This window comes from Artemia franciscana, chromosome 19 (assembly GCF_032884065.1).
Source record: "Artemia franciscana chromosome 19, ASM3288406v1, whole genome shotgun sequence".
In the NCBI taxonomy this organism is placed as follows: domain Eukaryota; kingdom Metazoa; phylum Arthropoda; class Branchiopoda; order Anostraca; family Artemiidae; genus Artemia; species Artemia franciscana.
The window spans coordinates 6,261,939-6,288,835 of NC_088881.1; the positions used below are offsets into that span (position 1 = coordinate 6,261,939).

Sequence of the window (26,897 nt, forward strand, 5' to 3'; positions counted from 1 at the left end):
CAGCCAGGAAAATTATTCCAGCTAATTTCGTGCCTTGTGGGGCCCCACAAGAAGTATCTGATCATGATGAATCCGAATCGTTTTCGTGGGGTGCAAAGACTTTTTGTTTTCGGCCAGTTAAGAAGTCAAGTACAAGGCCAAGGGTGTGTCGTTTGGCACCCATTTCCTGGAGATTCATGCCTGCAGTCAGGTCGTGGATTAGGTCAAAGGTCTTTCTGAAATCCACCGCGCAAATGTCGACGAAACAGCTACCTTTTTCGAGCCATTAGAGGATACAATCAATACAAGGCTTTCGAATACACATATAGTCCAAACATAGTAATTTATTAAAACAATCGTAGCCGAATAATTTCAAATTACAAAAAAAAATAATGAAAATCATGAATTTAAGACAATGGTAAAGCCAGAACATCTCGAAAAATACTTGTTAAATTGCACTCTTGTTTGTATCTTAAAATGCTAAATCAGGTAGGGGGAGAGGGCTCCACAGTAATATTTCCTACCAAAGTTTAAACCCTATCACTTTTGTATAACTTTTTTTCTAAATATTCATTTGGCAACAAGCGCGTTCGCATACATTTTCTAGAGTATATGTATGATGGACGTAGAGAGCAAAAATTGGTATTTTTAAAAAAGATTGCCTACTAATATAATTATTTATAATATGTATATATATATATATATATATATATATATATATATATATATATATATATATATATATATATATATATATATATATATATATGTATATATATATATATATATATATATATTAATAGTTTTATTAACAACATTAAAGGAGTTGTTTGTAATTCAAAGGGTAATTTAATTATTTGAAGCCCCTCCTACTCTCTGGAACATTATATAACCTGCAAAGCTCTGATTACCTTCCTTATGAGTGTCATTCCCCCTTCAAGTTACATGGAGACTTCGTTTTTTTTTAAATGGTTCACTTATTAAAATATTCATTTCATCGACTTTTTTCAAAAATAATAATTGACTGTAATTCGTCGAGTCATGAGTCACCAATTTCATTACAAAAAAAGGCTGAGTAACACAAAAGGTGTGAGCAACCATGAAGGAGTTATATTCGGAACATTTGTTCGGGTCAGAGACCTTTTGAGCGCCCAAAAAGGAAAAACAGACGGAAAATATTTTCAAGCCAGAGTTGTGAGCACCCATGAAGGATTGATAGCAGAAAAATGTTCAGGTCACAGGCTTGTGAGTACCAATGAAGCGGTTAGAATAAGAAAATTTGCCCAAGTCACAGATTTCGACTATGCTGAGAATATTGCCATCACAGAAGAAGACGCACAGAAAGCCTAAGCGATGATGGACAATATTGCATATTATTCTGTCATAGTTGGCAGAATGATCCAGTGAGGGTTAATCCAACAAAGGTCAAAGTTGTGTCTCCTAATCCCCAGAGTCCTATTTCCTTATCCTTTAAGAGGAACAGCATTAATAAAGCTAAAAAGTTCATCGACCTCGGAGCCGTTGTGAATTCAGAGGGAAGTTCTTAACAAAAATTTGAGAGGCATATTCTGGCAGGCCTCGGCCTGCCAGATCAGCAGGAAACGACCAGCCTGAAGACCACCATGAAAACGTCGAAGACAAACTACGAAAATTAGAATCTACGAAAAAACCACCAGTTTCTGGCGGTAAAATAACCGCCAGCATATCTGGATGCAAAGTTTGGATTGTTAGTGATTAAAATAGGAGAAGGCTGTCTATAATTGATTACAACTGTCTTTATCACGTTCTACGCGTTCATCGTCATGAATGAATATCCAATATAAAGATTCGTCAATATTACAAGCAACAACATCAAGCCTCTGAAACTCCGAGGAGACGACGGCTCTTGTGGCACGGTCATTGTCCATTATGATGATCAGCGATGCATACATAAGTCAACTATCAAAGCAGACCCATTTGAAAAACTGAAGACGGGAAAATGGAGGCCAGAAACAAATGCTGGTGGTCAGTAACACACAACGACGTAGAGTTACTCGGAGGCTTTTGCCTCTTCGGTCAACTTCAAGACAGTGACTCATGGCCCGTAAAAACAGATTTCCGAAATACTACACAGTTCTAACGTTAAAACTAGTAAATATCCAAATCAGCAAACATGTAACCATAGATCGTTACATAAAGGTTATGAGAATCAAGAACTTATGATTCTCATAAGTTCTACATATTCAGCTGTACGATAATTACGCGTTTGAACGAACCTGGTAACGTAATATTTGCGAAATATAAATATAGAGCTTATTTATCAAAGTCCCCTATCTTTTACGCAGGAATATCATGCTATTTTCTAAAACTATCTTAAATTTCGTTAATTTAATTTTTTAGTTTATTGTGTTAATTTAACTCTGAGTTTTTTAATTAGATTAATATATTAATGATAAATATATTTTCCAAATGTCCGTCTCCCAATCCGGTGATACAGTAAACCCAGCTATGGAAATAAATCCATTGGATAGAAACCCATTAGAAGACTCGTAAGAATGCAAGGACTAATTTCCTTAAGTGTCAAGTATGCTGTTTTGTTTTGGGTCTTCCCAGGGTTAAGGCGATGAGACTTCTTTTTTACCTGTCTTTAACAACCCCCTCCCCCTTCTGAATTAAGAATTTTGATACAACTCTGACTTAAAATGAAATTGGAATGGCAGTCTTTTCCTTCTTCTCTGTCAGGACACGTGGCTCATGCTCAATGACAGCAAACAAAACACCCTGTAACAGAAAAAATAAAATTAATCAATTAATGAACAACTATTCAATTATCAATTAAATTTAAATCATAATTAAATCCAGTTAGAATTTAGCGAATTAAAATGGAATTAAAATACACTTGTATTATAAAAAGACGTGTAAACCTTGGCGTTATTATTACAGTTTAAATTGTACCTGTATTATGCAATCAAAATAAACCCGTCCTAAAAATAAAAATAAAATTGGCGCACATTTTTAACAGAAAATATAGGCCTTACAAATTTGATTAAAATAATCAAATTTTATTGAATTAAAACATAATTACATTACACTTGAACAGAAAAAGACATAAACACATATTGAAAGTGGTTTTATATCTGGGAGTAATTTCAAATTAAAACGAAGTAAAATTAAAATATAGTTGTACTGAAAAATTTATAAAATTGGGGCAAATTTTACCAAAATATCTACGCCTAACCAATTATATTCAATTGTCATTGCATTAAGTAAGAATTTAGTTACTCGGGGTATAGTTACAATACACTTGAATTGAAAGCAAAATTTTTGCAGTTTACCTCGTGAGAGCAAAATAGAGTTAAATTCAGTTGTCCTGAAAAAAAGTGCAAAATTGCCAACAAATTTAACATAAAAAGAAGCCTTACCAAATTGGTTTCAAACTAACATTCGATCAAGCTTAAGCTGAGTTTAAGCTGATCATTAGTTTAAGCTGATCATTAGTTTAAGCTGAAGTCATTAGTCTAAGCTGAAGTAATGACAGTTTTTTTCCTTTGTTTTTATTTTTTTTATTTATTTTTGGTGATATACCACGCGTTTAATTATGCCATTAGGAATTTCCACTGTTTGTTTATATGGTTTAATTCTTGTTGTAAATAAACATGTATCTATCTATCAAGCTCTAGTGAATTAAAATATAACTAAAGTCAATACGGTTGAACTAAAAAAAAAAACAAAAAAAAAAACTGTAAAATTAGTACTATTTCTCCAATTTGGTTTTTGAGATTATTGTAATCATTATTACGAATGGACTCACAAAATCAAGTCAAAGCTCAGGCCACAAATTCATATTACCTCTAAGCCCAAATAGCCGCTGAGGTTTCGGTGACTCCCCTGAATTGGCACTTTTACCAACGTTTGCCTATCTTTTTTTTCCTTTATAGAGGAGACATCCTTTTTATTGTCAAGTCGTCCACCACTGATTTCCTCCATCCCAGGTGCCCCTACCCGACATCGTTGGATTGGCTTAAGCAGGCAACACTAGTAGGAAGAGTCACTCACTAGTGTTCAGCGGGAAGTAGCACTTGATATTCAAAAACGTTATTAACAAGAGAGCTTCTTTCTCCCGTCTCGGCGGATCCTTTTGCGCGCTAAGGTCAGCACTTCAGATGTCTAGGGGAACAGACCCCCTGGGCACAATCTTGTGGCAACCAATACTGGCTTCAATCGACAATGGAAGCGTATTCCACGAAACACACCGCTTCATGGTGGGACATTGAAAAGTACAGCCAGTTACTGGACGGTGACTGAAAATAGCAATAACAGGTCTTCATTTGTGCCTAAAACTATCAGGGGCATCACTGAAAGGTTGTCACCACTACCCCGAATGTAAATCAGGTTTTGACACCAAGCGTCTCTGTTTGCGTAGACCAATTAATTTTGTTTATTTTGGCAAATAAGCAAAATCTTATAAATTAAAATTTAAAATCTTGGAAATTTTGGCAAAATATTTTAGTTTTGCTAATTAATTATTCTTTTAGTTGAAGAAGCTCCATAAAGGTGCAGAGCCATCTTAACTTTGATTTTTAAGGCTGGTCAATGTTTACCTCCTTTTTAGAGTAACATAAAAACAATATAAAGTTGTCCTAAAAAAAAATGTACAAAATTGGCGTTAATGGCGTAGGATTTATTTTAATGAGACTGGAATGTAGCTTTTGACGTTAGAGCAAATATAGTGTCGAGCTATAAAAGTAATTGCGGAAACATAGAGTCCGGAAGTTAAGCAAACAATGTTGAATTTTCGGTTATATTTCTTTCGTAAAACCGGTGCATGACTGCAAATGAAATTCCGAGTGAGAATTGTCACCGACAGCCAAGAATGGGGCCCATGTACAAATTTTATTGTGGGCCCCACCTTTTTCTTATTATTAATAGGAAATCAAACGAATGCAGAGGATCAAAACTTAAGCTATGGATATTTATAGCATTTTCAATCCTGTTGAATCAAATTTCCTCTCAAGACCATATCCTGTTCTGCCAAGGACAGTCACTTTTATCAGGTAGGTCACCCTAGCGAAGTGGATGACTCGCTGGAGGTGCAATCCTAGATCCTTCGGGAAGTGTGGTAGAGTTTTGGTGTTGTAAATCCTTTGGCTTGTGAGGACAGTCAGTGATGTGACTTCTATAGTTCAGCAGCCATTGTATGTATGTATGTATGTGTGTATATATTTATTTCCCATCAAAAGAAACAGATGGACTATAAGATAATGCCTCATTGCCTCAAAATAATTGCCCAAGGATGAGTAACAATATTAGAGTAATATCTGGCGATCTGGGCTATTATCGCTTCATTAGGGTCGATAATCCCATACCGACTTGTCACAATACGGTTACTTGTCCATGGTGGAAGCCGTAAGAGGTACTTTGCATATTTATAATATGTAGACCACAATTCTTCCTTATCTTCCTTTTGGAATATCCTCCAAAAGGGACTTAAATACAGATAATGGGGTAGTGCCATTGTATTATACAGATGGGCCAAAAGCCGCCGATCAAACTGACGTTTATAAACTACAACACGGCTATACGTTAAAGAGATCCGTTTCTGCAGATGACTCTGCAAAAGATGACGCGTTTCAAGCATAGACCGACCAATAGGGATCCCCAAATAAACTATGTGTTCGGCAAGTCGAACAGTAGCACCACCCAGCCTAACATCAACAGCAGACCCTTGCTTAGCATTAAACAACAACACATCTGTTCTTCTCATTAAACTGAAGGCCTATTTTTCCATATTCTACTTGAAACTGGATAAAATTCTCCTCTAAACCGCGAAGGAGGCGACTCAGATTAAGTACATCGTCATCATGTTCTCCGTACATGCAGAAGACAAAATCAGAGCGCAGCTTTTCTTTGGCCACATGCAGAAGACAAAATCAGAGCGCAGCTTTTCTTTGGCCACCCTAGGCAAGTGGCAAGTGGCACGTTGAAGTTGTAATCCTATGTCTTCTGGGACTAGATTTTGTATTGTTGGTGTAGAAAATCCTTTGGCTTGAGATAGAAGTCAGTAATGTGGCATTACAAGCTTAACAGCCATTATCAACAGCGGGCAAAAGCCGAATGCAACTTTTTTACCACCCTCACCGAGTGGAAGGTACGCTGGCGTTGTAACACTATGTTCTTCAGAACAAGTGTTTGAGTCCTAGTGTAGCAGATTCTTTGGATTGTAAGGGAGGCGAGTGATGTGACTCTGTTAGCTCTGCAGCCATTATACGCCGAGGACGAAAGCCGAGCGTGATTTTTTTTAGGAACCCTAGCCGAGTGGATGGAATGCTAATACTGTAATCCTTCGTCTTTTGGGACGAGGCTTCGATTTCTGGTGAATCAAATCCTTTGGCCTGGGGTGGGAGCCAGTGATGCGACTCTACAAGTTCAACCAAAGTAACACGCAGAGAGCAAAAGCTCTCTTCAGCTTTTATTTCAACTTCTCTTCCCTTTTCTACTCTTCTCTCTAATCTACTTAAAGTTTTTTCTCTTTTCTAATCTACTCTCTATTCTACTCCGTTCTATTCTACTGAATATGTAGATGTGTTCAAGATTATAGTATATATTTAGTAGAGATAAAATACTCTTCTCTACCTCTCCAGACTGCTTCTATTCTACTTCAACTTCTCTTCTCTCGTCTGCCCTACTCTCGATTCTATTTCAACTTCCCTTCTCTCTCTACTCTCTATTCTACTCCGTTCTGTTCTACTGAATATTCAGCCACATTTAAGATTAAAGTATATATTTAGTACAAATACAAATACCCTTCTCTGATTCTCCAGACTACTTCTATTCTCCTTCAACTTCTCTTCTCTTCTCTTTTCTACTCTATTCTCTATGCTACTTCAACTTCTCTTCTCTTTTCTAATCTACTCTCTAATCTACTCCGTTCTGTTCTACTGAATATGTAGATACATCCAAGATCAAAGTAAATATTTAGTACAAATACAAATACTCTTTTCTACTTCTCCGGACTACTTCTAGTCTACGTCAACTTGTCAACTCTACTCTACTTCTCTACGTCAGACTCGAATATCTAAGTGAAGAAACTAAGGGCACTGGACTGGAAAGAACTCTAAGGGCACTGGAGCTGGCACTGGAAAGAAAGGACACTGGCAGACTTTTTTCCACGGAGAAGAGATCCTTCAAGGGCAAAAGTTTGGAAGATTCAATGCTTATTTTTATATTGTGATCTTCCAGGTGAGAGGGGGGGGGGGGCTCCTGACCTCTTCCTGTGGCTGCCCTAGAAACATAGTTGTCACTGCCCTAGAAGCATTTCAGGAAGACTGGAATTAGATTGAAAAGTATATTTCAAAACATTGTTGATATTATCAAAGGCCATATCCAGGGGGGGGGGGGGAGTTAGGATGTTTGTCCGACTCGCAAAAACGTAACAGAAATGAACGTAAAGAAATTTTAATGCGTTTTTTAAGTTTTTGTGACCCCCCTCTCCCCCCCAAAAAGTAACCTTGGATGCGGCCCTGATATTAGCAATATATTGTGAATTATTTGAGCTTGTGAGCCAGACTGATTGATGAGTCAAGTTGAAGTTAATGGTGAAATGAAGACACTTATGCAGGAATTTATCTGGGAGGAGGATAGCTTAAAAGAGGCAAGACCCACCCCCAATAAATGGCAGGGATAGGCACTGCTTAGCATAAAATCATAAAAAGACAAAACTACCTGTGACGAAGCAGAGCGAAGAAATCCAGCATTGGCAGTCAACGTCTTAACTCGTAATCTATCGCCAGTTCCAAAAATAATCTTCCCTCTATCGGATATGCTCCCAGTACATCGCAGCCTTTCTGAAGCTTCAGAGGGCTTATTGGGCATAAATATAAGTGACGAGAGAAGGTTTCTTGCTCTTTCGGTTTCCCCCCTTCCCCCTATTGTGGAGACTATGTCAACAAAACCTACAATTGCTCTTTCACATGCTAGAAGTTGTTTCCCTGTAAGAAAAAAGACAGAGTTACAAAAAATAAGAGAAGGGAGAATAACTGAAGTTTGACAAAAAAAAAAGAAAAAGAAGTGCTTACCGTTTCGAGTGAAAACAAATTAATAAAACAATTAAGAAACCAAATGAGGGTAATATTCAGTCAGTGGGAAAAAAGTCAGTGGGTCCTCCGCCATGCCGTCCTCAATTCTCAAAAAAGAAAAAGAAAAAAAAAGAGTGTATGTAAAAGATAAATAAAAACTAACTTTTAAAGTAAAATACAAATTGTTTACCCCTGTATGAATACGGAGTCAAAAAGGAAAGAAAGAGGAGAGATAGTAAAGCTTCATAAACGTGCATTGCTTATTCTGAAATGAAAGTATAAAAAATAAATGAAACTTTAGTAATAACATGGAAACTTTGAAAAAAAAACAGCTTTTGTATATACGTATTGAAAAAATGTTCTAATATTTCGGCTTCACATTCATTATTGGAAATATAAAAGCTCTGACTTGGTTTTTAATCAAACTTCTTATAATTTATTGTATAATCTATAGTTTGTTGTATATAATTCATCTCCACAGGATATTCTCGGAAAGTTAGAGCTATTCTTGGAGGGGGGGGGGTTCACAAGTAGTTATTTATCCTAGATATTGACGATTTGAGCAATGGAGCATGATTTTCGATGCTTTACATACGGGATCCATGGGGAGAGTTATTTAGAAAACCTAAATTTTCCTAATTGATGTAATAGATATGTCTACCAGACAATTCCGGTCCTTGGGGGAAAAGAGGTAACAGCAACAACTTAAATAAGTGAGCAGAAATTTTCAAAAGAATAAAAACATTGCATTTAAATTACCAAGGAGGAAGTCCTTGAAGAAAAAGGTAACAGCAACAACTTAAATAAGTGAGCAGAAATTTTCCAAAGAATAAAAACATTGCATTTAAATTACCAAGGAGGAAGTCCTTGAAGAAAAAGGTAACAGCAACAACTTAAATAAGTGAGCAGAAATTTTCCAAAGAATAAAAACATTGCATTTAAATTACCAAGGAGGAAGTCCTTGGGGAAAAATGTAACAACAACAACTTAAATAAGTGAACAGAAATTTTCCAAAGAATAAAAACATTGCATTTAAATTACCAAGGAGGAAGTCCTTGGGGAAAAAGGTAACAGCAACAATTTAAATAAGTGAGCAGAAATTTTCAAAAGAATAAAAACATTGCATTTAAATTACCAAGGAGGAAGTCATTGGGGAAAAAGGTAACAGTAACAACTTAAATAAGTGAGCAGAAATTTTCCAGAGAATAAAAACATTGCATTTAAATTACCAGGGAGGAAATCCCTGGGGAAAAAGGTAACAGCAACAACTTAAATAAGTGAGCAGAAATTTTCAAAAGAATAAAAACATTGCATTTAAATTACCAAGGAGGAAGTCCTTGGGGAAAAAGGTAACAGCAACAACTTAAATAAGTGAGCAGAAATTTTCCAAAGAATAAAAACATTGCATTTAAATTACCAAGGAGGAAGTCCTTGGGGAAAAAGGTAACAGCAACAATTTAAATAAGTGAGCAGAAATTTTCAAAAGAATAAAAACATTGCATTTAAATTACCAAGGAGGAAGTCCTTGGGGAAAAATGTAACAGCAACAACTTAAATAAGTGAACAGAAATTTTCCAAAGAATAAAAACATTGCATTTAAATTACCAAGGAGGAAGTCATTGGGGAAAAAGGTAACAGCAACAACTTAAACAAGTGAGCAGAAATTTTCCAAAGAATAAAAACATTGCATTTAAATTACCAAGGAGGAAGTCATTGGGGAAAAAGGTAACAGTAACAACTTAAATAAGTGAGCAGAAATTTTCCAAAGAATAAAAACATTGCATTTAAATTACCAGGGAGGAAGTCCTTGGGGAAAAAGGTAACAGCAACAACTTAAATAAGTGAGCAGAAATTTTCAAAAGAATAAAAACATTGCATTTAAATTACCAAGGAGGAAGTCCTTGGGGAAAAAGGTAACAGCAACAACTTAAATAAGTGAGCAGAAATTTTCCAAAGAATAAAAACATTGCATTTAAATTACCAAGGAGGAAGTCCTTGGGGAAAAAGGTAACAGCAACAATTTAAATAAGTGAGCAGAAATTTTCAAAAGAATAAAAACATTGCATTTAAATTACCAAGGAGGAAGTCATTGGGGAAAAAGGTAACAGTAACAACTTAAATAAGTGAGCAGAAATTTTCAAAAGAATAAAAACATTGCATTTAAATTACAAAGGAGGAAGTCCTTGGGGGAAAAGGTAACATCAACAACTTAAATAAGTGAGCAGAAATTTTCAAAAGAATAAAAACATTGCATTTAAATTACCAAGGAGGAAGTCATTGGGGAAAAAGGTAACAGTAACAACTTAAATAAGTGAGCAGAAATTTTCAAAAGAATAAAAACATTGCATTTAAATTACCAAGGAGGAAGTCCTTGGGGAAAAAGGTAACAGCAACAACTTAAATAAGTGAGCAGAAATTTTCCAAAGAATAAAAACATTGCATTTAAATTACCAAGGAGGAAGTCCTTGGGGAAAAAGGTAACAGCAACAATTTAAATAAGTGAGCAGAAATTTTCCAAAGAATAAAAACATTGCATTTAAATTACCAAGGAGAGTGGTGGTAGAGAGAGCTAAATCTAAAAAGAAAAAAAAGAGGGCGGAAAATCAGCAAAATAGCAGCTAAGAACGCATTATACTAGACAGCTTAAGAAGGAGTACTTGTCTTTGGGAATCAGATTGTTAATTTTCGAATTTTTTACGACGTGAAAGTGTTGTCAAACTAATTAATTAGTTTTTCTCATTTATCTTCGTGGTTCAACATGGCAACACTGACGAAAATCTGTTATTGTCTTTAAAACTTCACAATTTTTTAAACAACCAAAAGAAAAATCGAAGAAAATCGTAGTTTTTAATATGAACAGGCCTAAGATGGATCCAGAGGGGGGGGGGTATTTTTATTTTGATGACCTTGGTACATCAAAGGTAAAAGTAACTACAATCGAAAATTAGAAAAAAAATATAAATGTTTAATGTAAGGAGTAGCAAAAACAAATACAAAAAAAAGACAGAAATAAAAATAACACAGATGAAAAACAAATGAAAAACACTAACCTTTCATAACCTTTTCCAAAAGCTCCTTAGCTGGTTTGACCTGTTCCCATTTAGCCTGGTCGTCGATAATCTTGTCATTAAAATAAAATCTATTTCCTCCATTGGTAAGGGACGACACTAGAACTACCATTGCCGTAATATCTACATTAATACACTCATTTCGATTCCTTAGGGCTCTATCACATAAACACCTTTTATTATCATCACGTAGCTGTTTAGCATATTCATCAAAGTTAAAAGAGATCCGCTCAAGTGCTGACCGTATACTTTCACATTCGTTTAGGCAGAGTAAACACTTTTCGTCACCTTCATCAATGTCAGGTTCATAATCAGTATATTCACTGTATGAAGAGTCAGAGTCTGAATCCGAGTCTGAATCAGGTTTTGGAGCAATTTCAGCTTCTTCATAGTCAATTCGTTCACCCTCGACTGTAATTCCTAAACGCTCTAGCTTAGCTGCAAGATGCTGGCTTATGCCACTGCTAAACACAAAAATTAGCTAAAAAAAAAAAAAAAAAAAAAATGGATGGTAATAATCATACCTGTCTCATCTAGCAATGTTCAAATTGATACACTTTATTTAAATGCAATGCAATGGGACGGAAAAAAACTCAAGGGAGTGTGGAAGGGGAACAAGATGGTGGTAAGGGGAATGAGAAACACAAGGAACCAGTTTCAAAATCCCTTTTTCCAATGAATTGCAAATTCGATGGTAATTCAATTTTCGTGGTAAGAATATAAAAAAAAACTAAAAAAAAAGCAAGGACAATTAGAAACAATAATAATAGAAAAAAATTATACACAGAGGATTATAAGACAGAGATCCATGACAAACTATAATTTATATCAGCTACAATAAAGTTAACTGTGTAAAAATAAGAAAAATAGATATTATTTTTCATTATTTGATAGTAAAAAATGTTCTTTAATTTTATTGGTTGAAGTCTAAGACGTATTTTCATAAACTAGTGACATTATTCCTTGTGCGTATGCCAAAAAGGAAGGAATGTATATTTAAACCTAATTGCTCATTGATTCTTCTGTGTGAAATTTTAAGCCAAACACTAAATAGTCCTTATTATTTTGATGTCGTATTTTGGAAGAGGCAACTTCAGCTACCTTCTACACAAATTTTGTCTATGTAGGCTTTATCGTACATTTTTCTTTACTGCAAAGGGAACTATTGCAATCTAGTGATTCCACCAGAAATTTTCCTACAGGGACTACTCTTCAAGGGGGAGGGCATATCACCTGGCTCCTCTCTAGCAGCACTCATGGATCCCATATTGTATTTACTTTGATCTCACCAACTCTGTTAAGACCAGGTCGTTTTTGGCACCCTCTATGGATTTTGAGCTTTTCGTTTTTAGCAAAACACAATTTTTTTTTAGCAAACACAAGTTTTTAGCGAAACAAAAGTTTGAGCAAAACACAAGTTTTGCTCTGCAGAAATTCAAAAGAATTTTTTTTCCTTTATCTATAGTAAGGACCGTCATGAAAACTTAATACGAGCTGAAATTACTTCGTAGAGGAAGAAGACTTCCTCCTCATGAGCCCCCCGCTCTTTACGCTAGTTTGACTTATGACTCAATAATTTAAGAATGACTGCTTAAAAACAATGACCGTAAAACTGGAATATGATATTTCTTGAGCCACCACTTAATTTTAGCGTAAATAGTGTGGGATTTCTCAGGCCCATATAATATATGATGTGGCTACCACCACATAAACCCTTACTGATTGTTGTTTGATTGAATATGTTACCGTGAATGTCCGAAATCTGGCTAAAGTGAGCAAGTTTGAAAATTGTAAATATTTATCAGTTACGGGGTTACCAGTTGGCAAATTTTATATATCAATGTTCGAATAAGTGTTCACCGGAGGTATTTTAGGAATTTTTTTTAGAGCTAATTCATCTTACCACTGTTATGAGACTAGAAATGCATATGCCCTTGGATCTGAGCTCCAAGGTACTCTGCGTGCTGCATTCCTGCCTCTTTTTGCGGGACCAGGGGTGTGGAGTTCCCTCACAGATAGTATTAGACAGGCTGAAAATGTAAGCCAGCTCAAGGGTAGATTGAAGCGTTACCTCTTGGGTGATCGTTGAGAAAGATTAGAAAGTTGCATGATATTTTTTTATTTTATTCTATTTATTTATTTTATTTACGTGACAGTAGTAAAGCAATATAATAATGGATTAGCAGCCATCATAAACAAACCTTCGGGTTTTTGTAGATGCCAGCTGTAAATTAGTTAAAAAAAATCTTTATGTCAATTAAACTAATTTGATTTTGATCTTGGGATACTCAAGCCGTATAATAATGAATTTGCAGCGACCGTAAATAAACCTTCGGGTTTTTGTAGATGGCAGCTGTAACATTTGTTTAAACTTTCCACGTTAAGCAAATTAATTTGATCTGATTTATATAGTAGGTGTAAAGCTGTAAAGCCTAATTTTGGATTTGCAGCCGTCGTTAAAACAAACCTTCAGGTTATATATATATATATATATATATATATATATATATATATATATATATATATATATATATATATATATATATATATATATATATATATATATATATAAATATATATATATATATATAATATATATATATATATATATATATATATATATATATATATATATATATATATATGTATATATATATATATATATATTTATATATATATATATATATATATATATATATATATATATATATATATATATATATATATATATATATATATATATATATATATATATACATTCTCCGTATTTATTCTCTAAGATTCATTCCTGGACTCACTATTGTTAATATCGCTTCTAGAACGCTGGAACCCCAGGAAATCGAAACACTGGAAAAAGGTCCAAAATTCTCTTTTCTACCGAAACAAAATCCAGTAGCAGATATAGTTTCCTCTATAGAGTCCACTTCGCATAAACACTACTCATCCGTTTCTGACCCTGATGACATTATGTCTTGTCTCATAAATACCCTTTATAACAGCCAAAAAAAGGTTAGGTCTCTTACCACTTTCACACCGAAAAATTTGCACAACATAAAATATTATCTGATCTCCAGAAAAACCCGTCAATTTAAATAAATAAAGCAGATAAAAGCAATCCACTTGTTGTCATGGATATAAAACAATGATCCTATTGATCAGTTTGCTAATAATATTATGAATGAATTAAAGTAGCTAAAACAGAATGTAAAATCACCCCAAATATAATATAATAAATTTTTTCCCAGTAATAGTTTCTGTCCAAATTCCTACGGTTTACCAACATAAACAAGGTATTCCCTTAAGATCTATCGTAGCATGTACTAGAGCCCCCGCTTCCAATATTGGAAAATGGCTTTGCACAGTTTTCAAACCTTTACTGTATTCCCAAAATTCCTATATTAGTAATTCGGCAGATTTAGTTAAAAAACTTAGTAGCACAAGTATTTTAGAGAACGTAATAATTAGTAGTTTTGACATTGTTTCCGTGCTATTTCTGAAAAAAAATTAAAAAAAACTAAATAGAAGAAAATTATCACTTAATCGAGGTTTGAGCGGCAGGAACTGATTGTGGACTTTTAATGACTTTAGTTAAAATTTGTAATAAGTTTTCTATGTATTTTCAATTTGTGATTCCCTTTATCAGCAAATAAATGGGTTACCCTTGAGATCTCCTTTATCTGGGCTACTGGCAAATATTTATGTCGAGAACCCTGAAATTGGGCAATAAGTTTTTATTTTCTTAAAATGTCTATTGGAATTGGAGAGTTTTTATTTTTTTTAAATGTCTATTGGAATCGCTACGTGGAAGACGCAATTTCACGACATAAAAATATTATGTAATGTCCGTGAAGACCCGTCTATTATGATAATCAAAGCAGCGAAAGCAATTCATTTGTTGTTGTCATGGATACGAAAGTGTGTAACAACTAAATATTTTCACATTTAAGTGACACAACTACACATATAACGATAACTCATGATCCTACTGATCAGTTTGCTAATAACATCATAAATGAATCAAAGCACCTAAAACAGAATGGTAAAATGACCCCATAATCATACGATAAATTTTTCCCCTGTGGTAGTTTCTGTCCAAAATTGTACGGTTTGCCCAAAATACATAAACAAGGTATTCCCTTAAGACCTATCGTAGCATGTACTAAAGCCCCCGCTTCCAATATTGGAAAATGGCCTTGCACAGCTTATAAGCCTTTACTGTATTCCCTAATAATAGTAGTAATATAATAAAATAATAAAATAAAAATAATAATAGTAGTTTTCACTAATAATTATAAAATCACAAATTTCTTAAATTCCGGTAAAGATAAAACCCCAGTTACTCGTCAAAGAGGGATTTATCAAATACCACGCGATTGTGGCAATTACTATGTTGGTAGAACTCATCAGAATCTAGAAAAACGGCTACACCAACACAAAGAAGACATAGACAAAGCATTAATTTCTAATGATTCTAATAACTCCTTTGATTGTGCTGTATCTTCCCACATATTTAATAATCTAAGCCACACAATACTTTTTGAAAAATCTTCTCTCATTAGTAATGATTTGGCGATATAACAGGTGGTTCGGGAATCAATCGGAATTAGTCTCAAAATAAACAATAGCATTTCTTTAAATAGGGACTTGGGGGAATACTCATTAAATTCTTTATACTCAATTTTAATTAAAAGGATCTAACGAAATACGAAGTATATCATTTTTAAACATGGAAATGACCCAGTTTACGACAGCAAGATATATACGGATTTATTAGATCCTAATTTCTTTTACCGATAGTTCTCTATGTTTTGTTTTATTAATTTACGTTTGTTTTCTTTTCTTTTCCCTTCTTCTTCTTTTCTTTTCTTACCTTATATTTCTATTCTTGATGATTGAATGAATACTGTCACCCGTAACGGGAAGTGCTCTCTTAGGGTGTAGTTAGTTTATAGTGTGTGATTTGTTTTTTTGTTAATAAACGAATTGAATTGAAAAAAAAAAAAAAATTTACTAAACCAATTTACAATAGTATTGAACCCGTTACAAAAAGGCCTTTAAGGCTAGCCACCAAAAAAACAAGATTAGCTTTGAAAGCTTGTATTTAATTATTTTATTTCATTTGAATGAATTTATCATATCATTTTATTTATCAGTCCTGATTGAACTTCGTTGAATAGGGCAGAAATATTCAGTGAATTGAATTCCACTGCCTAGAGAAAATTTTCCCATTGTTTCTAAGTTGTGTTTGTTTGTTATGGAAAGGCAGCGTGGTCTTTGTCGCTATTTACACAACCATGTCCAGGGGGATACTCTGTTTGAGTATCCCCCTGGGATACACAAACCATATAATGATTATCCTCCTGGGATACTCAAGCTGTATAGTAATGGATTTGCAGCCATCATAAACAAACCTTCGGGTTTTTATAGATGACCGCTGTAAATTTGGTTGCACTTTTTACGTTGAATAAATTAATTTGAGGTGAAAAAATCTGATCTTGAATTTGATTTGAAAAAATCTGAACTTGAACTGGATCAAAATGGCAACATATACCAAAATGCGATACGACCCTAAAAACTTCATAATTTGGAAGCAACCAAAAGAAAAATCTTGGAAAATCGAGATTTTCATGTATGAATAGACCTAAGATGGATCCAGGAAGAGGGGAACCGTTTTGTTTCTATATGCTTAGTACCTTCAACTTAGGATAAAAGTAAAAAGGAAAAAAGGAAGGGAAAAAGAAAAAATAAAGAGATAAGACCAAATTACTTTTGGTTCTCGGTAGTTAACTAGATTTTGCTTCGCACATGCTTTATAGTCTTTGGCTTGGCTGATAACTGATCTCTTTCCAAATTCACAAGATCCTGAAATAAAAAGTGTTGTGTTAATGTTGGCAATGATGATTGTCGTTTATTGGCAATTAACTCGGAAGTGTAACACCCGAGCCACATCATAGTCACAACTCTAGATAAAAAAAAGCCAAATTTTACGACTGTAATAGTAGTATTCTTGATTTTAGGCGCGGCGTAGCGGCGCAGTTGTTTTATGAAGGGGAAAAACAAAATTACAAGAAATTAGTTTACATAGTTTTTTCATCAATGCTTTAGTAGAATTCATTGAAAAATTTTTGGAAAAAGACGTTTTTAGAAGAAAAGTAAAGAGCTATATTAAAGTTAAGAAATAAATTTCATTAATAATTCAAACTCAAGACGACCAGAAATAACAAGTAAAGAATAAATAAAACCCAAAACGAGCAGAAATTAAACAAACAATCATAGAAAACATAGACGCCTAGGCTGTTTGCCATCCGAGGGCAAAACCCCTTTCGTCTCCCTTCTTCGAAGAGCCAATCTAGTCACGTCTGAGGAAAGGAGAGCGGAAATTATTTTACCTTTCGCCATAGTGCTCTTAATAGCCTCCTGACTAATTAACTTTTCCCGTTCTACTTCCTCTTTCCTAACCTCACTCGTTCTTCTACAACAAGGCCCCCTTTACACTTCAATTAAATTTTCGAAATAAATAAATAGATGAAACTTTGGCAACTAAATCGGTTAATGATAATTGTTCCCCTGTTGCCCTGCCCTGTTTGCCATCCGAGGGCAAAACTCGTTTCGTCTCCTTTCTTCAAAGAGCCCATCTTGTCACGCTTAAGGAAAGGAGAGCGAAGATTATTTTACCTTTCGCCATAGTGCTCTTAATGGCCTCCTGACTAACTAAATTTTCCCTATTCTGCTTCCTCGTTCCCAACCTCACTCGTTCTTCTGCAACAAGACCCCCTTGATATTCCAATTAAATTTTCCAAAGAAAGATATAGAAGAAACTTTGGAAATTAAATCAGTTAATAGTAATTATTGCCCTGCCCTGTTTGCCATCCGAGGGCGAAAACCCTTTCGTCTCCTTTCTTCGAAGAGCCAATCTAGTCACGCTTGAGGAAAGGATGAAGGGTGACCACAGAAGAGGTGAACAGAATAATTGGACCACCAACGTGTTATATAGCAGTTCAGATCAGCATTAGATATAGATGAAGGGCGACCACAGAAGAGGCGAACAGAAAACTTGGACCACCAACATGTTATACAGCAATTCAGAGCAGAATTAGATATAGATGGAGGACGACCAAAGAAGAGGTGAACAGAAAACTTGGACCACCAACGTGTTATACAGCAGTTCAGATCAGCATTAGATATAGATGAAGGGCGACCACAGAAGAGGTGAACGGAAAACTCGGACCACCAGCGTGTTATACAGCAGTTCAGATCAGCATTAGATATAGATGAAGGGCGACCATAGAAGAGGTGAACAGAAATCTTGGACCACCAACGTGTTATACAGCAATTCAGAACAGCATTAGATATAGATGGAGGACGACCACAGAAGAGGTAAACAGAAAAGTTGGACCACCAACGCGTTATACAGCAGTTCAGAACAGCATTAGATATAGATGAAGGGGGGTGAACAGAAAACTTGGACCACCAAGGTATTATACAACAATTCAGAACAGCATTAGAATACAGATGGAGGACGACCAAAGAAGAGATGAACAGAAAACTTGGACCACAAACGTGTTGAATAGCTATTCAGAACAGCACTTTGTTGTCCAAGCATTATGATTGGAGTAAATATGAACCTTAAGTTTCATTTACTTGAAACCAACGATGTTTTTGTTGCTGTTGATCTAGGCCATACCGTTGTTCTTGCAGTTTATACGCCTACTGTCTCAAAAATTTCTCATAAAATAAGAGCGTCTAGTAAAGCCATCTTGCTTTGTGGCGATTCTAACACTGACCTTACTATTCCTAGTTTACGGTGGTCCCAGCTCTCATTCTCATAAATAAAGTTTATCATAAAAAAGAGCGTCTGGTAAAGCCATCTTGCTTTGTGGCGATTCTAACACTGACCTTACTATTCCTAGTTTACGGTGGTCCCAGCTCTCATTCTCATAAATAAAGTTTATCATAAAAAAGAGCGTCTGGTAAAGCCATCTTGCTTTGTGGCGATTCTAACACTGACCTTACAATTCTTAGTTTACGGTGGTCCCAGCTCTCATTCTCATAAATAAAGTTTATCATAAAAAAGAGCGTCTGGTAAAGCCATCTTGCTTTGTGGCGATTCTAACACTGACCTTACTATTCCTAGTTTACGGTGGTCCCAGCTCTCATTCTCATAAATAAAGTTTATCATAAAAAAGAGCGTCTGGTAAAGCCATCTTGCTTTGTGGCGATTCTAACACTGACCTTACTATTCCTAGTTTACTGTGGTCCCAGCTCTCATTCTCATAAATAAAGTTTATCATAAAAAAGAGCGTCTGGTAAAGCCATCTTGCCTTGTGGCGATTCTAACACTGACCTTACAATTCTTAGTTTACGGTGGTCCCAGCTCTCATTCTCATAAATAAAGTTTATCATAAAAAAGAGCATGTGTAAGTGTCTCAAAATTTCTCATAAAATAAGAGCGTCTGGTAAAGCCATCTTGCTTTGTGGCGATTCTAACACTGACCTTACTATTCCTAGTTTACGGTGGTCCCAGCTCTCATTCTCATAAATAAAGTTTATCATAAAATAAGAGCGTCTGGTAAAACCATCTTGCTTTGTGGTGATTCTAACACATAAATAAAGTTTATCATAAAAAAGAGCGTCTGGTAAAGCCATCTTGCTTTGTGGCGATTCTAACACTGACCTTACAATTCTTAGTTTACGGTGGTCCCAGCTCTCATTCTCATAAATAAAGTTTATCATAAAAAAGAGCGTCTGGTAAAGCCATCTTGCTTTGTGGCGATTCTAACACTGACCTTACTATTCCTAGTTTACGGTGGTCCCAGCTCTCATTCTCATAAATAAAGTTTATCATAAAAAAGAGCGTCTGGTAAAGCCATCTTGCTTTGTGGCGATTCTAACACTGACCTTACTATTCCTAGTTTACTGTGGTCCCAGCTCTCATTCTCATAAATAAAGTTTATCATAAAAAAGAGCGTCTGGTAAAGCCATCTTGCTTTGTGGCAATTCTAACACTGACCTTACTATTCCTAGTTTACGGTGGTCCCAGCTCTCATTCTCATAAATAAAGTTTATCATAAAAAAGAGCGTCTGGTAAAGCCATCTTGCTTTGTGGCGATTCTAACACTGACCTTACAATTCTTAGTTTACGGTGGTCCCAGCTCTCATTCTCATAAATAAAGTTTATCATAAAAAAGAGCGTCTGGTAAAGCCATCTTGCTTTGTGGCGATTCTAACACTGACCTTACTATTCCTAGTTTACGGTGGTCCCAGCTATCATTCTCATAAATAAAGTTTATCATAAAAAAGAGCGTCTGGTAAAGCCATCTTGCCTTGTGGCGATTCTAACACTGACGTTACAATTCTTAGTTTACGGTGGTCCCAGCTCTCATTCTCATAAATAAAGTTTATCATAAAAAAGAGCATGTGTAAGTGTCTCAAAAATTTCTCATAAAATAAGAGCGTCTAGCAAAGCCATCTTGCTTTGTGGCGATTCTAACACTGACCTTACTATTCCTAGTTTACGGTGGTCCCAGCTCTCATTCTCATAAATAAAGTTTATCATAAAATAAGAGCGTCTGGTAAAACCATCTTGCTTTGTGGTGATTCTAACACATAAATAAAGTTTATCATAAAAAAGAGCGTCTGGTAAAGCCATCTTGCTTTGTGGCAATTCCAGCACTGACCTTACAATTCTTAGTTTACGGTGGTCCCAGCTCTCATTCTCGTAAATAAAGTTTATCATAAAAAAGAGCGTCTGGTAAAGCCATCTTGCTTTGTGGCGATTCTAACACTGACCTTACTATTCCTAGTTTACGGTGGTCCCAGCTCTCATTCTCATAAATAAAGTTCATCATAAAAAAGAGCGTCTGGTAAAGCCATCTTGCTTTGTGGCGATTCTAACACTGACCTTACTATTCCTAGTTTACTGTGGTCCCAGCTCTCATTCTCATAAATAAAGTTTATCATAAAATAAGAGCGTCTGGTAAAACCATCTTGCTTTGTGGCGATTCTAACACTGACCTTACTATTCCTAGTTTACGGTGGTCCCAGCTATCATTCTCATAAATAAAGTTTATCATAAAAAAGAGCGTCTGGTAAAGCCATCTTGCCTTGTGGCGATTCTAACACTGACCTTACAATTCTTAGTTTACGGTGGTCCCAGCTCTCATTCTCATAAATAAAGTTTATCATAAAAAAGAGCATGTGTAAGTGTCTCAAAAATTTCTCATAAAATAAGAGCGTCTGGTAAAGCCATCTTGCTTTGTGGCGATTCTAACACTGACCTTACTATTCCTAGTTTACTGTGGTCCCAGCTCTCATTCTCATAAATAAAGTTTATCATAAAATAAGAGCGTCTGGTAAAACCATCTTGCTTTGTGGTGATTCTAACACATAAATAAAGTTTATCATAAAAAAGAGCGTCTGGTAAAGCCATCTTGCTTTGTGGCGATTCCAACACTGACCTTACAATTCTTAGTTTACGGTGGTCCCAGCTCTCATTCTCATAAATAAAGTTTATCATAAAAAAGAGCGTCTGGTAAAGCCATCTTGCTTTGTGGCGATTCTAACACTGACCTTACTATTCCTAGTTTACGGTGGTCCCAGCTCTCATTCTCATAAATAAAGTTTATCATAAAAAAGAGCGTCTGGTAAAGCCATCTTGCTTTGTGGCGATTCTAACACTGACCTTACTATTCCTAGTTTACGGTGGTCCCAGCTATCATTCTCATAAATAAAGTTTATCATAAAAAAGAGCGTCTGGTAAAGCCATCTTGCTTTGTGGCGATTCTAACACTGACCTTACTATTCCTAGTTTACTGTGGTCCCAGCTCTCATTCTCATAAATAAAGTTTATCATAAAATAAGAGCGTCTGGTAAAACCATCTTGCTTTGTGGTGATTCTAACACTGACTTTACTATTCCTAGTGTACGGTGGTCCCAGCTCTCATTCTCATAAATAAAGTTTATCATAAAATAAGAGCGTCTGGTAAAACCATCTTGCTTTGTGGTGATTCTAACACTGACCTTACTATTCCTAGTTTACGGTGGTCCCAGCTCTCATTCTCATAAATAAAGTTTATCATAAAAAAGAGCGTCTGGTAAAGCCATCTTGCTTTGTGGCGATTCTAACACTGACCTTACTATTCCTAGTTTACGGTGGTCCCAGCTCTCATTCTCATAAATAAAGTTTATCATAAAAAAGAGCGTCTGGTAAAGCCATCTTGCTTTGTGGCGATTCTAGCACTGACCTTACTATTCCTAGTTTACGGTGGTCCCAGCTCTCATTCTCATAAATAAAGTTTATCATAAAAAAGAGCGTCTGGTAAAGCCATCTTGCTTTGTGGCGATTCAAACACTGACCTTACTATTCCTAGTTTACGGTGGTCCCAGCTCTCATTCTCATAAATAAAGTTTATCATAAAATAAGAGCATCTGGTAAAACCATCTTGCTTTGTGGCGATTCTAACACTGACCTTACTATTCCTAGTTTACTGCGGTCCCAGCTTTTATTATCACCACTTCCGCAAGATCTAACTGAGGCAACGAATAGCAAAAATCCTAATTCATGATTCTTGTTAATGATTTCACGAATCATGAAATCATTTCATGAAATCATGAATCATAAATCATGATTCATGTCACATGTTCATAATTAAGGTAAATTTGGGCTTCATAATTTCAGGTCGTGGATCGTTAAAAAAGTCTTTTGTTAAAGCATTGGATGAAATTTTGATTAGTGATCATTCTTACCTAGAAGTGTCTGTTGTTCTAAATGTTTTTTTTTACCGTATGCATTGTAGCCCTAAATGGTTCCAGAAGCAGCTAAGGGATAGGATGGACATATAGTTATATCGGTGTGTATTATATGATATTCTAATTAAAATTCTAGTTTTATTTCCAACTCCTGTCACCGGTTAAAAAATTTGATTCGCTGGATTTAGATATGAGATATTGGATTTAGATATGAGATACAGATATTTAGATTCATTATACCAAAATAGTTCATGTTATGAAAGTTACAGCTTCCGTTGTGCTTGATGCTATTAGAGCGCGCCGAAATACCCACAAAAGGGATGGTCTATTATACCAGGGTTAAGTGAAGCAAAACAGAAACATCAGCTATGCTGTTGTATTTGGGATCATTGTGACCAGTCGAGAAATGCCCCTCCCCCCTATTGAAGATAGTTAAATCAACAAAAAAGAAATATAAGTAGTTAGAGGCAATATACAAGAAAGAACAAGAAAAAGATATATCAACAACAATTAGGGATAATCCAAAGCTACTTTTTAAAGAAGTTAATAGATTAACCCAACCATCAGTTGATTCATCAGACTATATGCAATGCTTACTTACTGCAAAACTCACATGAGACCAATTCTAGAATATATCTGTCCAGTCTGGCACGCTGGTCTCACAATAGATCAAACTATCAAACTAGATGGAATACAAATTCGTGCATTGCGAATGATTTTGGGGGATATACTGTTACCTTATGAAGATTGTCTTTTTCTGTCAGGTATAACAACGCTTGAAACAAGGAAGTATGAACTTCTTATGGGCTTCGGACATGGCCTTCTCTCATCACAGAAGCATCACGATATCCTACCACCGAAGATTGCACAAAACAAGTGCGACACCCGGCACTGCAACAAGCTACAGCCATACAACCCCGGAGCAACACAGCAATACAGAAAATCATTCCAACAATATTTCACCACTCATTTTAATTTATAGTTTTATATATTGCGATTGTTTATTTTGATATTCCGCAATAAATTATTTGTCATTGTTGTCATTGTTATATCCTGCTAGAACAATATGTCTATGAACCCTTTACTTCCGTCTTTTTGTTTAATCCACCATTAAATGCATTGAGTTATGGTAAATGGTTATACAAACATTTTCCTCAGTTGAACCCTTATAAAAACCAAGTTTGCTTTTCTCCATCTTCGGTTTTCGAAATGGTGGGGATTCAAAGTGCTATATTTCTAGAAATATTAGAGCACCACCCTAACCTTAAAAAAACAACTTTTTGTGTGACGAGTTGATATTTCAAAAGCGTATTTTGGATAAGCACGCTTTTTTATTGTTGGTTCGTAGTGGAGTGAACCCATTCATAAACCAGTGTTGACAGGTTGTTATGCTAATTCGTCTGTGAGAATTGTTCAGGGTGGGGGGCAACTTTTAGACCCAATTTTTCTACGTCGTAGAGTTAAGCAGGTGCCAGTCCTTAGCCCCGTTACTTTTTAACAGCGCACTTAGAACAGTCACACGGTACCTACCCACTTATGTGATAGACGGCCTTTCGAAACATATAAGCGTCCACGTTCTTCGCAGCTGTCTTTCAAAGCGCCCACAATTCAGAACCATATTTGAATTCTTTCATTACCATACCTTCCAATATTCTAGTCTTGATTGGCAGACTTCACCCAAGTTGCGCTCTTACATAGCATTTATTATTTTAGCGTACTTATCTGGTACACAATACAAGGATATGGCACTAGCTCTTGTATAGAACTATGTACTTATTTAATTATGTACAGAAATAGGTAAGAATATATATATATATATATATATATATATATATATATATATATATATATATATATATATATATATATATATATATATATATATATATATATATATATATATATATATATATATATATATATATATATATATATATATATATACTGGCGCTTCGCGCCACCCCAACACCTAGTTGGTGGGGGCGCATTCTTCGATGTCCCATTGTCTGTGCATATAAATAGATTGTCAGGTTTACCGACTCTTGAACATGCAACATATAACTGTCCATGGGAAAAACAATCCGTATTCAGATCTATACCTCATGATTCTAATGATTGCCCTTGAGCTTTGTTGATGGTGATTGCTAATCGAACATTCCCTATGTCGCCGTCGTCATTTATATATCCCCCTGTACCCCCCGGCGTCCCCGTTGTAGTTGTGTCCCTGTGTCCTGGTCGTCATTTATATTCCCTGTGTCCCGGTCGTCATTTGTGTCCCGGTGTCTCAGTCTGTAATTTCTCTTTGAGTGTCCCGGTCGTCATTTATATTCCCTGTGTCCCGATCGTCATTTGTGTCCCGGTCTGTATATACATTCGTTTTTGAATTGGTCTTTTTTTTAGTTTTTAATTTTTTACCTTTTTTTAGTTTTTTTAAGTTATACCTCATGATTCTAATGATTGCCCTTGAGCTTTGTTGGTGGTGATTGCTAATCAAGCATTCCATGTGTCCCCGTCGTCATTTACATATCCCCCTGTGACCCCCGGCGTCCCCGTTGTAGTTGTGTCCCGGTGTCCCGGTCGTCATTTGTGTCCCGGTGTCCCGGTCTGTATATACATTCGTTTTTGAATTGGTATATGATGAAATAGATTTTTGTGTTTTTCCCCTTTTTTTCTTTTTAGTTTGTTTTTGGTTTTTCCCTTTTTTTTAATTTTTTAGGTTTTTTCTTTTTTTTTTGGTTTTTTTTTGTAGTTTTTACCTTTTTATTTTAATTTTTTATTTTTTTTTAGTTTTGTTTTTCTCATTTATTTTTCAATTTTTTTCCTTTTTTTATTTTTATTTTTTTAGTTTTTTAGCTTTTTTAGTTTTTTTTCATTAGTTTTTAGTTTTTTTCTTTAGTTTTTTTGTAGTTTTTACCTTTTTTTTTAGTTTTTTTTTGGATTGAATACATTCGTTTTTGAATTGGTAAATGATGAAATTGGTATTGGTATATATATATATATATATATATATATATATATATATATATGAAAAGAATATGTATATGAATATGTTCATAGCGCACGGAACTCGTGAACAATGGTGTCTCCTTTACAGATCGGTTAAGAAACTCAATTATCAATTATTATGTATTAGTTAACCAAGATTTTTTTTTACGTTCCTGTTTCCTGAAGCTAGGGATTTATCAGAGCATTAAAGTTTAGTAATCATTCACACAATAGCAACGAATCAAAAACAGTAAAACTTACCAATAGATACTAGATGCAAAGCCTTTGGATTTCGGGCAATAATTTTATACCAAAGTTCGCCATACTTGGCAACAATGTCCACGTTCAACTTGCACCTCTTGCCATACCGATTTGTAAAATTAAATGGCTTCAAGACAGAACAGGGCTCTATACCAGAAATTAAAACTTCTACACACTTCTTGAGATTAACAATGTTGCTGCAAGTGATGTGCTCCTTCTTTACACCCAACGGGTTTGATATTAAGTTCTGTTTTACCTACGAAAACAAAGAACATAATATATATATATATATATATATATATATATATATATATATATATATATATATATATATATGTATATGTATATATATATATATATATATATATATATATATATATATATATATATATATATATATATATATATATATATATATATATATATATATATATATATATATATATATATATATATATATATATACTAGCTGTTGGGGTGGCGCTTCGCCACTCCAACACATAGTTGGTGGGGGGCTTCGCGCCCCCCAAGCCCCCCCGCGCCCGTAAGTCGTTACGCGCCATATTAGTTACGCGCCATTGTAGTTGTGTCCCTGTGTCCCACCTGTGAATATAGATAGATTTATATATGTGTTTCAAACTACGTAAAAATTTCGAATATACAACATTTTTGGCTTTCCCACTACTGGGAGCTTTCCGTTTCCAATTGCCAGCAATTGATCTGAAAATGTTTAACCAGAGTTATCGTTTTGCAATCGGACACGCATATTTGTAGTTAATTTTAATATTTTTACGTGTGCCCA

General features: G+C 35.0%; 2 protein-coding genes across 6 annotated transcripts in view; one reads left to right on the forward strand and one right to left on the reverse strand.

The window, feature by feature from the left end:
* The window catches only part of LOC136039222 (period circadian protein-like), a 569,811-nt gene that overhangs the window by 133,710 nt on the left and 409,204 nt on the right, over positions 1 to 26,897 (forward strand). The gene's annotated exons all lie outside the window — the stretch shown is intronic.
* Positions 306 to 26,897, reverse strand: part of LOC136039224 (UPF0415 protein C7orf25 homolog) — a 74,786-nt gene continuing 48,194 nt past the window's right edge. For both annotated transcript variants that reach the window (XM_065722760.1, XM_065722761.1), the window contains exons 3-7: positions 26,096 to 26,351; positions 16,869 to 16,963; positions 11,084 to 11,582; positions 7,681 to 7,946; positions 306 to 2,739 (exon numbers count right to left, since the gene is read on the reverse strand). In XM_065722760.1, coding sequence (XP_065578832.1) covers positions 2,656 to 2,739; positions 7,681 to 7,946; positions 11,084 to 11,582; positions 16,869 to 16,963; positions 26,096 to 26,351 — 1,200 coding nt within the window. In that variant the 3' untranslated portion in view covers positions 306 to 2,655. The remainder of the gene's footprint in view (positions 2,740 to 7,680; positions 7,947 to 11,083; positions 11,583 to 16,868; positions 16,964 to 26,095; positions 26,352 to 26,897) is intronic.